The following is a 15,335-nucleotide window of genomic DNA, read 5'->3' on the forward strand; positions in this document are numbered from 1 at the left end:
CCTTGTGTACTTCTACAAAATTATCTGGCGGCTCTGCGTGGAGTCCAGAAACTCAGAACAAGAAAACAATAGATGGCTGGAAGAGGACAGGCTCTAAAAAGATTCTGCCCATTTCCTGGCCCTTTATCATTACCCTACACGTTCCCTTGTGTTGAAGCAAAGGCATAGGAATCACTATCTGAAAACACAACAGAGCTGAACCACTGACACTTGTTTGCCTTCCAGTTCCAGTGCCAGTCCCTAAGACAGGCAAATACGACTGAAGTTAGAACTTGCTGAGCTGGTGTTACAACAGACAGTAAACTCCAGAGAAGGGCTGTTATTTTTCTAGGCTTAACTATTTGGAGCCACTTATTAAATATTTACTTGCCTGTGTTGGAACTTTCAGGAATAACTGTTGTGCCAGAGGCTCTCCCAGTGGTACCTGCAATAAGAGAGAAGCATGAGCCTCACGAAGCCTTTCTCACCCTAAGAAGAGCACTGACTGTATTGACAAGTGTTCCTGTTTCTCTGAAGCAATAGAAAACAGTTTAACAGTTTTTCTTGCACAAAATGTTAAGCTTGGCATATTTTCCAGAACACTTTCTCATGACTATTCAAATAAAATATAGGAGGAAAAGTCAGACTTGCACCATAGGTCTTATTTCTCTAAATATAGAATCATCTAGAATCTGATATTCAATGAGAGAATGTCTGTCCTATAGTCTCATGATTTACTTCTAGTGACTTAACTTCCCAGTTTTCCAGCACTGAAACAAAAACAAAACAAGACAAACAAACAAACAAATGAAAAAAATTGTCTAAACTTGTGATCAAGGGTTAGGCATCTCAATCAAAGCCTTAATTAAGAAATTTACTTCATCTAGTATAGTGATCTTCCCTCACTTCTTGGCTACTGGTGACCCCTACTGATTGTAGGCTATTGCCTGACAAAACAAAGGGAGAAAATTTTCAAATAAAGAATGTATCTAGAGAATTACATCTATATTATGTTCTCTAGGAAAACCCAGGGAATTAATAGAGGTTGTCCTTATGATCTGTTATTAAATTAAAAGAAACCAGTTTTAAGCATGTTAATTTTCATTCATAACCCATAGGCAGTAAACTCAAGTGAAAAAAATATTGAAAATCCAAAACATGGCAAAACTCACTTGACAAAATTCTTGTTTCAGTGGTTCTAACATGCTCTTTAAAAGTTGTTGCTTCTAGAAGAGCAAAGGAGGAAAAATTGAGAAGCTGGAGTTTGAAAATGTGAAAATAGTATAGCAGTGTATGATCTTCTCCCTACAGCCACTTAAAGGAGCATTCCTTTCACTTTTGACTTACCTGCATTGAAACCTCCAGGTGAGGATGTAGTTCCAGCGCTTGTCCTAGTGGTACCTGGGAAGGGAGAGAGAAGAAAAGAAAGGAAAAAAAAAAAAATGGACAGGGATAACTTTCTTATTGGATGGAGATCATGGTTCAGGATAAATAATGTGTTTTTGTAAAAGACTGCATTCCTTCTCTAGGATTCCTTATTCCAAAAGGTGAAATAAATATTCTTTGATGTGTTTCATTTCCTGTGGTAAACTCCAGTTTCCTAAGATCCTTCTTTTCTGGAATTAGTATCATGGAGATGGATGTCTCCCATCTTCACTTTTTTAACTTCCCCATCCTCACATATTTTGCTTCTATTAATAGTAGATTGGCTCCCTGAAATTATGTTAGGGACTCCTGAAAGTTAAAATGGGAAGGATCAAGAATCTTGACATTTAAAAAAAAAAAAGAATCTTGACATTTTAATTAATTATTTTGAGGCAGTTCTTTTAATTTCAAAGTTTTATAGTTGTAAGGCTAGGCTCTCAGAAAAAAAGAAGACATTAAAAACACCTATGTTCCCCACAAATTCTGGTTGACCCTGTTTGATCTGACATTCTGAATCCCGAAATCAGAAGCAATATAGTCTCCAGCACTTCCAGACTCTGCTTTACGGATTTGACTTAACCCACATTAGCAACCGCTGAGCTGCAAATCCTCCCTTTTTCAGGCTTAGTTCTTTGCCCACCTATATGACCCAAGGAATCATCTTTCAATTTATTTTTCATCTCTTCTCACTCTGTATTTTCACCATAAGGAAATCTACCAGCAACCACAATTTAAAATAGCATTTGTCAGTAAATCACTAACAAATCTCTCTCTCCAATGAAACCTATCTTCTGTATTCTGGTTGCACTTATTACTCCAGCTAAGCATACTAACTGGATACCTCAGAGCACCTTAAACTAAAACTGTCAAAAATCTGACCTCACTATATCACCTGTCAGTTATAATTCTTTTTCTTCCCCCAGTATATACCAAAATTTAGTGGATGGCACTCACATCCATCCACACAGGCACTGAAACTATGAATTAGAATTCATCCACAGTCCTTGCTATCCTTTATCCCTCCCATCACCATGCTGAAATTGATTCTAACTTGTCAACAGATTTCTCAGTCCTTTTGATCACCCTTCTGCCTTCCATTTTTCACATCACTGCCTTATGTCGGTCTCTAATCATGCCTAACTTCTAACAGTCTCAAATTGGATGACGTCTCCACCCTTACTCTCCTACTCTCCTTCATATCAATTCTCTAATTAATCCTCTAATTAATCTTCCAAAAAGGCAAATCTGTGCATGGTAATCAACATATCAAATAACTTTTAATTGTACCTTATTGACCATGGAATCATGTTTTAAGTTTTTGTGCCATACCTGACACCTATATTACAATAGTATTATGGTAAAATATAAAATTGATGCATCATCTCATTTTTTCCTTACTTCAGGAAAGTTCTGTTATAATTTTGAGATATAGAAGTTCCAAAGAACCTCCCAGCACCTGCTTTTGTAGTTCTCTCTCATCATCTGGGTTGCATTTCTTAAGTATGCTGGACTGTAATAATTTCCTGAACTGTTTTACACTGCCATGCTTTTTAATAGAATAGAGGAAATGTTTCTTCCCTGATCATTTCCACTTTTTTAAACAAAAAATCTCAATGTGAGGCTCCAAGAATGCCTTAAGTTTATTTCAGCCACCTTAATTTACCTGGGTTGGAAACTTCTTGGTAACAGTGACTTCATCTTATGTGATGACAGTGACAATGAAGACAAGTAAAGTATCAGTCTTCAAAAAAGGACTCTTGTTTTCATGATGATATTTACTGTCAGAAAACTATGTTCTAATAAATATGAGTCTGATGAAATCTTTAGTCCAGGAAATTCTAGTGCACTAAGATGACCAGTTTTAATTGGCTCAAAAGTCTTCAAATGCAAAATTTTGTCATCTCTTCTCTATAGAAAACCCTACAAATAACCAGCTAAATCTCAACAGTTATGTAATAGCATGACTGACCTCTTTGTATTCCACTCCCAGTGGCATCACTGTTGAGTCTTGAAGTGGTAGTTTCTAGGAGTAAAAAAGAAAAATGTAACATAATTTTAAACAATTTTGAAATCTGAAAAACTGTTTTGTAATAATAGAAGAAATGGCCCCAAAGAAGATGGTTTTTTCTTGAGATACTTATAGAGAGCTTTCTTTGGTAACTTTGACTAACTCGTGTTGGAATCTCTGAAATAAATATGGCAAAAAAAAAGATATACCAGTGGTATTTGAATTGGAAGTGAAAATGAGGTTGGGAGAGAATGATAGATTATGAAATTGAGAGAAAGAGATAGTAACAATTTTTTTTTAGTCCTTAAAATAGCATAAATGGATAATTCACATGATTCTTAAAAGCAATAAAGGGGCTTCTTTGGGCAAAGAGAAGCAAATACCATGTTTTCCCAGTATCTCTTTGGTTTCCCTAGCCAATAAATGCAAAAGTCTCAGAAAAGAGACCTTTTTCTATGGTTTAAGGCTTTGGGTAAAAGTGATTTTCCTCTGCACATTTATTTCATTTCCTGTGATTTGGTTTCCTGTTGCTTCAGTGGGTCCTCCTCGGGTGTGTGTTCAGGGGTATAAATTTTTAAAATTTGATTTGTTGGGACTTTGGTCATGAGGGTAAACCCACAAGAATGGGTTTTACATGCAAGAGAAGTCCAAGATGAATGAATTAAACATATAACTAAGCAGAAGTGGAATTTTCTGGTGCCCTGGAAACTCCAGTTAATCCTGAAGCAACACCGGCAGTGGCAAGATGGATAAAGGATTGAGAAGAACATATCAGTCTTAGCTTCAGAGAATCACATCTGAAAGGCTGATATATGGAGAAATTCAGTCTAAAGAGTCAAATCTGACTCACCTGATGTACTGTCTCTTCAAATGGAATATGAAACTCTTTCTCGGTCAGTTTTCTTACTCATCTATCATCTAACACAAACTTAAATAAAAAACTGTTGAACCCAAAGGCAGAAAGAGCCAACTGCTCACCAGTTGCTATTCCAACTTCAGTGTTTCTTCTGACTTCTGCAGGAGTTGTAGCCTCTGAGAAGAAATAGGAAAAAGTGGCAGGGGATGCAGAACTTCGGGGAAGTGTATAAGGGTATTACTATCTGTAATATCTCTATAGGAGACATCAGGTCTCTAAAGTTCAGATAGGGAGGTTTCTTCAACTTTTCCATGACTTACCTGTGTTGGAACTTCCAGGTGCCACCATTGTGCCAGTAGTCACCGCCATGGTAACTGAAATCACAAGAGGAGAGAATCAATTTGTATTCCCTTTTACTAGGGATTCAAACTAGGGTTTGCTTTAGAACAAACAATATCAGGAACTTTATTGCTTTAAAGTGATACATCACGTGTAGTCTCTATTATGCCACTTTATTACAAATATACCCAAAAAGGCAATTCACATGGGATAAAATGAAGGGCACTTAATATCTTAATAAGTGAAGTGAGTGAAAGTCACTCAGTCATATCCAACTCTTTGCAACACCATGGACTATAGAGTCCATGAAATTCTCTAGGCCAGAATACTGGGGTGGGTAGCCTTTCTCTTCTCCAGGGAGTCTTTCCAACCCAGGGATCAAACCCAGGTCTCTCACATTGCAGGCAGATTCTTTACCAGCAGATCCACAAGGGAAACCCAATATCCTAATAATTTGTACCCAAAATGAGATTCAGATAGAATAGAGCAAAACGTCCCTTGAATTTATTTTTTTCCCTTCAATTTATAATAGCCAACATGATTTAGATTAAGATGAAGAGAAAAATAATTGTTTAGTTGCTAGTGCTCACCTATTTTAATTCCACCCTGGGTGGTTTCACCACTTCCCAAAGCAGTCGTAGCCCCTAAGTGAAAGAAAGGAAAGAGAAGAATACTAAATTTCAGTAAAACTCTAGGAGGCGTTATGGGGGGAGAGGAGGGGACAAAATCCTTGAACCTTTTATTTGGCTCATGCCATGTTATGATCATGTACCTTTTAAATAAGGGGAAATAGTATCTTTAAAATTAATGTCTAGCCAAGAGTTTAGTTAACGAAGAATTAAACTGCACTGTTGATCGGTGCTTCGTGTAAATACATCTTAACATTTGGGTTGAGAGGGGCTTTAAGGAGGACAGTTTGTTGTCAGAGAGCAATTCTGTACATGAGTTTAAGCATACTTGTTGCATTGTCTCTGCAGATTCTATTTTTGTTTACAATATTAAAATGTATGTTAGCAAAAATGGGTGGATTTTCAAATAAAATGCAGCTTCCACAAAACTTCTGTTATGATATTCTGGTCTGAGGCACATTTTCTTTTTTCTGTTTTTCTTTATCATTGTTTTTGCTATTTTTTACTAATAAAACTATACCCCAGTGCTTATATTTGATGATTTAATAAAATGTAAAATATATTAAAAAAAAATAAATTTTGAAGATGCATATAACTCAGAAAAGTTGGGTGGTATCCACTGAGTATAGTAGGGACGGTTTGGAGGAGTTGAAGGAAGAAGCCAAACCATCACTGAGGTTCCTTATACTCCCCATTAGGTTAATACTTTACCTGTGTTAGAGCTTCCAGGTGCAACTGTTGTGCCAGAGATTGTACCAGTGGTACCTGAAGCAGAAGAGAGAAACAGAGAATTCAAATAGTGATGCATTTACCAACCTGAGAATGGCCCATAAGACTGTCTGGGACTTGAAGAGATAAGATTCTTCTTAGAGTTATCTTGTCAAAACAAGGTGCATTCTCCATTTTTAAATTCAGGGCCACAATAAAGACATTGGCTAATGTCCCAGATGACTTGCTTCTTAGCGTTAAATATCAGAGGTTTCTGTGCCTCTCCCATGTTTACCTGTTTTACTTCCAGGGCTTGACCTCTCAGATGTGCCAGTGGTAGCTCCTAATGACAAGAAATGGAAACAATATTTGAGTAAATGCATTTAATTGTATTTAAGTTCATAACATCTGAAATTCAAAATTTAATAGGTATAAACTTCCAGATTTGCTCCCACCAGCTCTACTTCCTTAGTTATAACTGTATGGACATATTAATATGTTGCCTCCATCTTACACCAGGGTAATAGCTTGAATGTCAGAAAAGAGAATCCTTTCTGGACTCCCCTCTTAAGAAGAACAGTATAAGGTTTACCCCAGAAGAAATGATATAATCATCCTAAATAAAAGCTTCCTTTAGCAAATGCCCTATGAAAAAGCAGAACTCAAGAACTGCCAGTTTCCTTTCTTTGGTTATGTTTCCTTCTCTGGAGGCTCTAACTTCTGAGAGTGACAAGGTAGAGAGTAGTGAGGGCTAACAGAAAGTCATAAAAAGACATCCTGTGCTATTGCTCCAGAACTTGCCCCAAGAGAGAAATTATAGCCCTGTTTTCTCATTGATTCCCCTGTGTTGGAACTCCCAGGTGAGACAGTACTGCCAAGACCCCCTCCAGTACTAACAGAAAGCAAATTGAATGGTATCATTATGTCAATTTTATTTCTAAAAAATAAGAGTATATTCTATATAGGATAGGAAAATTATCCTACACTAGTTTCTTTATTATATGACTTATTTATTATGTGAAAAGGTGGTTTTCAGGGATAGCTTGTTCCATGGTTTTTAATATTTTTTCTAATGTAATATTTTATTCCCCATAAAAATTTGGCAGGGCAAGGGTGCAATGTGGGGTGACTGTGAGAGTCTTAATGACTTAATTCCTTTCTCTGGGATCGATGTCAGGGACAAAAGGTATCTTCCTTTACTTACCTGTTTTAATGCCAGTGACTTGGCTACTAGATCCCCCTAGAAGAATAAGCAATGAAGGGGTGATTGCCCACTATATTTTTATTTGGGTAAAGTATTGATGTTATAGAAATTTTAATGTTCAGGATAAGTTTAGACATGTGACAAAGAAGTCTAGTGACATAGTGTGGTAGTCAGAGCAGAGTATCATGGCTAAGTGGATGGACTTTGAAGCCATACTGCCTGAGCTGAAATCTGCTATTTGTTGTGTGACCTCGTACAAGTTAGTTAACATCTCCGAGTCATAGATTTTCTTATCTATGAAAATACAGTTACCTCACAATTTGTGGTGAGAGAAAAGCAATAATAATACATTGTGGAATAGTTCCTGGCACATAGTTAGCACTCAAAAGAGTTAGTTATTATTGCTATCGTAAATGAAAAGTGAAGAGGCTATGAAGCTTTTGTGCTCACCTGTATTTATTCCACTTCCTGTGGTCTCACTGCCTCCAGAGGGCATTATAGCTTCTAAGAGAGAATAAAAGTTTTTATTTTTTTAATGTAAGATGAAGAGAATTTAGCATTCTGAGAAAAGTTAAGGGTACTTTTCTTGCATGGCACCATGAAGATCCTTTAGCAGTAGAGGTTTTCCTGTTGGAGCAGTCTCTCCAGGTAGTTGGCTCACCTGTTTTTGAACTCCCAGGTCCAAGTTTAGTGCCAGAAGCTTCCCTTGTGGTACCTGCAACAGGAAGAGAAGTGATGACTTTTCCTCTCGTGGGGGGAATCTGGTCAACTTTTGGGCTTTTTCAGCTGCTTGTGAATTATTTGTGTTCTCTTATGCGTAGTTTTATTCCCAAATCAAGCAAAGAGGCAAAGTTCTTAACATAGGAGCCCCCTCTTCTAGAATTTAATGGTAGTAAGGTAGGGATTCTTCATGCTCTGACCCTTATTCTTCTGCCCACTATGGTCACCTAAGGTGCTTCCTGTTCCTTCATTTATTTACACTCCAGTGGTAGTTCCTAAGAGGATGAAAATAGAAAGACTTTTGAATGTAAAGATAGACAGTTATTGGGATAACCACTGGACATTTCAGTCACTTTTGTTTTCAAGGAAAAATCTAATTAACAGAGATCAGTTTCCTGTGTTTATTGTAGCCTTCTGTTTACCTGAAATAGAACCCTCTGGGACTCTTTCCTTCATTTAATTTCATAGTGATGCATAAATTGGGAAACAGAAAAAGAAGACTTTATAGCCATTTACTACTGCTTCTCTCATTTACTGAGATCTATATATTTATGAGGCTTAACCACAGAAACAGGGGGACTTGAAAAATCTGCCCAGTTTAATTAAAAATCAAGTAACAAAAAAAAAAAACATTGTTGATATGAGATGAAAGTTCCTAAAAACTTCCTCCACAAGAAATTATTCTACAAGAAACAAAATTGCATAGTTGACCATGGAATAAGGCAGGTATCAGGAGTGCCAACTCCTTTCATAGTCAAAAAAGCCATGAATAATTTAGAGTCAGCCCTCTGTATCCACAGTTCCTCCATATCCATAGTTCCACATCCATGGATTCAACCAACCACAGATTGCATGGTAACAATAATATTTACTATTTAAAAAAATCCACGTATAAATGGATTTGTGCAGTTCAAACCCATGTTGTTCAAGGGTCAGCTCTAATTTATCAACAAAAGTCTTACACCACACACACAATAATTCTCATCTATTTTCTATCCCACTACAGTAGTTTTAATTACTCCAGTGAAAGTTGTGGCTTCTGGAAATAAAAAAGAAGAAACAGATAAAAGGTGAGGATTTAGGAAGAAAGGAAAATAGGCTATGATGTTCTTACTTTAGACAATCAACGTGAAGACATTTTTGTCATCTTATTTCCAGAAACGATGCTTCCTTTCTAGCTTGTTAACTTACCTATACTGGAACTTCCAGGTTCAACAGTGGTACTGAAGGCCATAGCTGGGGTACCTGAAATGGGAAGGACTTGGGATTAACATGGTGAATCTTTCACATCGAGGCAATCTGAGTATAAAATCAGTATATAAAAGTAAGTGTATATTTCCAGAACCACAGCATTCAGTGTTACATTGTGCATGGTCGCTTCCACAGGTACCATTCACATTTTGTCCAGATGTCAGCCCTGTAAGCCTGCCCTTTCATTGGCCTTTCTGCTCCTGGATTGAATCATGTGTGTTTTCTCATGTATCAATTTATCATCCGTTCCACAAATACTTATTGAGCCCTGTTGAGTACTAGAGATTCATCAGTGAATAAAATAAATGAAGATTTTTTTTTTCACTCAAGAAGACTATTTTCTAGTAGACCTAGTTAGCAAATATAACATAAGAGCTTCAGCTAAGAACAGGAATTTTTCCACATTTACCTGTTTTCCTTTCAGTGACTTGATTGTCTGATGCTCCAGAGGTTGTCCCTAATGGTTGAAAGTAGGATAAAAGATTCTGTGTGTGTTATGATCTTTAATCATTCATGGAAACAACCAACCATTAGGCAATTTAGAATTTAAAGCTCAAGTTAAATGTCAAATCGGAGGCAAAAAATATCTAAGTTCATTTTAGTCATCTTCTTACTTGAGACAGAACTTTCTGGGAGTGTTGACTCCTGCAGTAACACCCATAATATCCAATGGATTAGTCTTCCAGGGAATTACTACTCTACTGCCCTCTTCAGAAATGCACACAAGGCCAGGCAGTATTTTTGAGGTGTGAATCAACAGTGTTTTGACCCTGCATATGGACTGGAGGATCTCCCCTCTCTGTATATTCTCTCTGATCCAGGGGCAAATTCATGATGGTTCCCAAAAGCAAAGCGCACATCTGGGAATCCTAGTTCTCACTGATTTCATCACAGTGACTCTGAGGCTTTCTAAGGAAATTTTAGCCTCTTGAAAAAGGAAATTAGGATAGTGAAAAAGTATGTTTGGGGATACATATTTTTCCTTGAGATTAGATAAGGGATGATTGGCTTTGTATAAATCCCATTACCAGTGCTGGAACTTCCAGATGCAATAGTTGGGCTTGAGACTACACTACTGGTACCTGAAATTATAAAGGAAAAGGGATTATATGACATTGCCTTTACATTCAAAAAAGGGCTAAGAAGAAAATCATTATGCTTCTTTTCAGGCATTGAAGTCCTATTCTAGGATTCCTCATATATCTTCCCACAAGTACACTTCTTTCCAAAAAAGTTAAGTAAAACTATATTTTTACACCAGAAGTCCTTTTATTATGAATATTGGTAATTATCAGGGAGATATTTATATTTTCTCATGATCACTTATTTGACTGTCAAAAACTTGGCTCCCTGGTACAATTCTCTGGACTCCTGAAGAGAAGAGACGAGACAGATTGTGAAAGAGAGAGAGCGTATTCTGCCATATACATATATTCAAAGGTTTGGGTAAAATATTAATACTCTGGAATTTGGAGGCTCAGACAAAGACTTCCATAGATTATATGCAATCTAATATACTCTGCACTCTGCATTTATTTCAGCCAGAAGGAATTCACATAAAGGGTAACTTGCTGGATTCTAGCTAATATGCCAGTGATATTTATAATACCAATGGAGAAATCCCATACTTCTTTAAAATTGAAGCAGTGAAGCTCAGTTCTGTATTTAATGGATTTTCAAAAAGATTTTATCTCTAATAGCAAACCCATTTTGACTCCCTTGCAGTGCCCCTAAATTTCACACAAACTTTTTCAAGGAAAGCCTAGAGAGTTCTAAAACTGATGACCCCAAATCACAGACTCTTCGTTCTCACAGGTTTGAGCTCCAGTTCTAGTCTCTTTTGTGGAAGTTGTGATCTCTGAGGGAAGCAACAGGATAATAATAAAATCTGGGAATCTGGATATAGAAGCCCTAAGAGACAGATCATGATATCTGAGATTAAATATGGGGAATTTCCTTCTTGTTAACCTACCTGTGTTAGGACTTCCAGATGCAATGGCTGTTCCAGACAATTCTCCAGTGGTACCTAAAATGCAAAAAGTAAATACAGCAACAGAGAATTTCCTCCTCAGTTCATCTTGGAAGCATCAATGTGTCCCTAAAGCACGGGTATCGCTTCTGAAGACTATCTGTGGAAACGGAAAATAAACAATTTTACAGCATTTCATTTCCCAGGTCAGCCTTGGATGGATGTGTTGCTACTGGGTTTCCCCTTTCACTATGCAATAAGAAGAAGCTGGAGTAAAAATCACTCTTACCTATTTTACGTCCAGGGTCATATCTACCTGCTGTGCCAGAAGTGACTAAGTGAGGGAATAAAGTATGGTTTAATCTTTGTAAGAAGTAATCTTTGGTATAAGTTGTAATGTTTTGATTGCCTTCATGAAGCTTTCCAATGAGAAGAAATAGGAAATAAATAAAAAGCATCATGTATATGAGAGAGATGATAGAGTGCAGACTGTGGGTGGAACGCAAGTTGGATAAGGAAGATTGGAAGGACTCAGGGGGTTTGGATACATGCAATATGTATGCACACCTTTTTATCAGGAAAAACAAATCCTTGTAAGCCATAACACTGAGGACAGCCTGACTGAGACATCTGAGGTCTTAGAATTCCAAAGAATAATTACTTGGGTTGACATAGTACAATACTGCTAAAGGAGTTCAAGAAGAGGATATGACAATTAGTTGACCCTAAAGCTATACCCAGGTTATCAGTGATGTCTTCCCCTCTGCCCTGGCCTTGGAATTTACATAGTGACCACATTTCCTATAGTGGGAGCCATATGCAAGGATGCATCCTGGATAGAGCAATGTGTTGTTGAAACCTTCAGGACAGTATATATAACTGAACTCAGTTAAGGTATCTATATAAACTTTTAAGATTCTGGTAGATAGATACAGAGATCTATTTGTCTGACAGCTGCCCAAGACAAGACTTGTACATAAGTTCCCTTGCTTATTAAACCTGCTACCCACCGATCTGGAGTGGTTTGCCTCTCTTTGGTCTCATCTTTCCCTTTGTGGATCTGAAAGCCAAGTTTCAGATTTCATCCAGGAAGCTCCTGAGTATTTGAATGAATAGATACATCAAGTCCCTCTCTCATATTCTTTCCCATTCATTTTCTCACCACAGAAACCCAAATAGAGAAATAGTGAGAGCTCCAGGTATTGGACTAAAAACTCACCTCCTGGCAGTCCTCCTTGGGTGATCCCACTGCCTCCTATGTTGCTTGTGGCTTCTGAGAGAAAAAAAAAAAAGGAGGGGGGAGATGAAGACTAGGGGTGTGGATAGGACATTCTGGGTTTCTACAGTCTATATCTCCTGAGGGTTCATGTTCAGAATTCCTGACCTGTGTTGGCCCTTCCAGGTCCCAGAGTTTTGCCAGATTTGCTCTCAGTTGTGCCTGAAATAAAAGAATTGTGGTAGATTTGTTACCCATGATGAAATGGACATGGGGTTTTTAAAAAACTGTTTCTCCCATATACCAGTGAATTTATTCCTCTGGACTTCCTAGTTTCAAGAGATCATCCATGTATTTCTTTCAAAATATTTCATTCCCTTCATAAATTTATGGAGAAAGTCCTCTGCCACTGAGACCTCCTTTTAGGTTCTAGTTAAAGGAGACAGATTTGGGGCCAAATCACCTGTATAACTATTGGGAATGGGCTATGTGATGGCCTGTTAGAGCAAACATGGAGGCTTATTAGGGCCCAAAAAGAAAAAGTTGAAGGGTCTCAACTGAAGTTATTGATGTCAAATATTGAACATCTGCTAAAATTTTGCCCAATATGCTAAATATGGAAGTTCAAATAGTTTTGATATATTTCAGACAAGACTTTTTACTAGGAAGATATCATTAATAGAAAGCACATTTAGTAACTCAGTAGTGCTCACCTGTGATTATTCCATTTCTTGCTGTTCTACTTTCCTCTAAGGAAGTTGTGGACTCTGAGAGAAGGGGAAATGGAAGAGAGATGATTGGAAACCATGTAAGGATCACAGAAAAGATACAGTAGTTCTCTGATGTAGGATAACACTTGAGGAACCTCATCATAACTGGGCCCATGGAAGATTCCCTACCATTTTGTTGAATTACCTGTGTTGGAACTTCCAGGGGCAACAGTTGTGCCAGGGATTACCTTAGTGGTACCTGAAATGCAAAAGATCTAGTCATCACAATCACTTGTGTTTATCTTCTAAAGTCCTGCCTCTAGGAGAAATGTGCCATATCAAAGGGTCCTCTCACTGCTTTCCTGATGAGGTGAGAGTTGTATGACTTTTCTATTATTCATGTCATTAAGAAAGCAATCAAAATATCCCCAAGTTGAAGCAACTTTCTCAAACATCTCATTTATTCCAAGACAGGAAGAAGGGTGGTTTTCTCCCAGGTTCACCTGTCACACGCCCAGTCGCTTGGCCTCCTGCTACAGCAGTGTTATCTTCTGTGGGATGAAAGGCAGGAAAATATTTGAATGTGCCAAGGAAAATACTGAATATTGTAATTTATTATTTAAGCAAAGAAAATCCTTATATAGTAGGACTGTTCACATCACTTTATCTTCCTCCCAGGTATGTAATATTCCTTGGTTCCCCCTAACATACTAGTGATGTGTATGCCATCCCAAGGGGAAACTCTTCACACCAATTACACACCAGCCCATCTTTAGACAGTTACAAGCTAGATTATGGTATTGAAAGATCTTCCATAACACGTTAAATCTAAAAGGCAATGAAAGCTACTCTGTAAGAGATCACACCTCCCAGTAGGTTAGTCTATGGAGAGTCATAATTCATGCTAAACCCCAAACTTCAAGCCACTCATTCTTACCAGGTCTGAGCCCAGTTCCAGATGTGCTGTTGCTTGCTATTAAAGTTGTGGCCTCTGAGGAAATAAAATGATGAATGATGAGGTCTGAGGATTTGGGATAATAGGAAAAGAATGATGCTGATATTTTACAAGAATGGGCTTACTAACTACCTTACGTGGTTAAAGAAAGAAAGAAAGAAAGCTGAGTGCCTAAGAATTGTTGCTTTTGAACTGTGGTGTTGGAGAAGACTCTTGAGAGCCCCTTGGACTGCAAGGAGATCCAACCAGTCCATCCTAAAGGAGATCAGTCCTGGGCGTTCATTGGAAGGACTGATGTTGAAGCTGAAACTCCAATATTTTGGCCACCTGTTGTGAAGAGCTGACTCATTTGAAAAGACCCTGATTCTGGGAAAGATTGAGGGCAGGAGGAGAAGGGGATGACAGAGGATGAGATGGTTGGATGGCATCACCTACTCAATGGACATGGGTTTGGGTAGACTGGCAGTTTATGATGGATAGGGAGGCCTGGCGTGCTGCGGTTCATGGGGTCGCAGAGATTCGGACGTGACTGAGTGACTGAACTGAAATGAACTATGCAGTTAATATCATGAGTTCCTTCTTGTTAACCTACCTGTGTGGGAACTCCCAGATATGGTTCCCTTGGAGGATTCTCCTGAAGTACCTAGAGTGAGAAAAATTAAAAGATCAACACAGCATTAGCTCCCCAATGAATACTGAAGTAACACTGGAAGACCTTTCCTGCAGAGTTTTGATTCTAAAGGAAATGAACCATCAATTACTTCCCAGTTTCCTTTCCTGACCCACCTATTTACTCCTTTTTCATAGATCCCACTGACAATTCTCCCTCACTAGTTTTACTTCCAGACCTGGGCTCCCTGGTGTGGAAGGAAGGAAAGAGGCAAGAGGGTAAGGAAAGAGTGAGGAGGAAAAAGGCAGATGATGGGTTCATCTTTCTAAATTTTACTCATCAATTACTTGATTTATTTTGATATTCATATATTTAAAATAAACCACATTGACTCTAGCACTATGATAAAGTGAAACGTTATTTCAAGGCACATTGTGAAAAAGTATAATTTTGTCATTTTAATTTCAATTTATCTGCAATGAGTTCTGGTGGAATTGTGTTGTCTGAGCCTAATAAAGGAAAGATTAAATTCATGTTTTAGTTAAATAATATATTTGAATTTTTATTTTTAAAATCCATTTCAGTGCTTCAACTGCCATGATGTATAACATTTTTATTAAAAAACAAGAATATGGAATATGTTATTTTCATTGAGATTATCTTAGAAATTCAACTCAGGGTGAGAAATACCTCTTGGAAGAGAAACTAAAATGCTCTTTTAAGAAATCATCTATGAGTTACAAATCATTAACTAAA

At 37.6% G+C, this 15,335-nt stretch overlaps 1 protein-coding gene across 1 annotated transcript in view; it reads right to left on the reverse strand.

The window, feature by feature from the left end:
- Positions 1 to 15,335, reverse strand: part of LOC110142997 (mucin-19) — a 127,956-nt gene that overhangs the window by 16,069 nt on the left and 96,552 nt on the right. Inside the window, 22 exon segments of the mRNA XM_070454850.1 lie at positions 371 to 424; positions 1,327 to 1,380; positions 1,660 to 1,713; positions 4,391 to 4,444; positions 4,589 to 4,642; positions 5,198 to 5,251; positions 5,948 to 6,001; positions 6,240 to 6,287; positions 7,599 to 7,652; positions 7,810 to 7,909; positions 8,870 to 8,907; positions 9,060 to 9,113; positions 9,529 to 9,576; positions 10,148 to 10,201; positions 11,092 to 11,145; positions 12,308 to 12,361; positions 12,473 to 12,526; positions 13,018 to 13,071; positions 13,220 to 13,273; positions 13,518 to 13,565; positions 13,952 to 14,005; positions 14,562 to 14,644. Of these exon segments, the coding sequence (XP_070310951.1) occupies positions 371 to 424; positions 1,327 to 1,380; positions 1,660 to 1,713; positions 4,391 to 4,444; positions 4,589 to 4,642; positions 5,198 to 5,251; positions 5,948 to 6,001; positions 6,240 to 6,287; positions 7,599 to 7,652; positions 7,810 to 7,909; positions 8,870 to 8,907; positions 9,060 to 9,113; positions 9,529 to 9,576; positions 10,148 to 10,201; positions 11,092 to 11,145; positions 12,308 to 12,361; positions 12,473 to 12,526; positions 13,018 to 13,071; positions 13,220 to 13,273; positions 13,518 to 13,565; positions 13,952 to 14,005; positions 14,562 to 14,644 (1,229 nt within the window).

This window comes from Odocoileus virginianus, chromosome 24 (genome assembly GCF_023699985.2).
Source record: "Odocoileus virginianus isolate 20LAN1187 ecotype Illinois chromosome 24, Ovbor_1.2, whole genome shotgun sequence".
Lineage (NCBI taxonomy): Eukaryota > Metazoa > Chordata > Mammalia > Artiodactyla > Cervidae > Odocoileus > Odocoileus virginianus.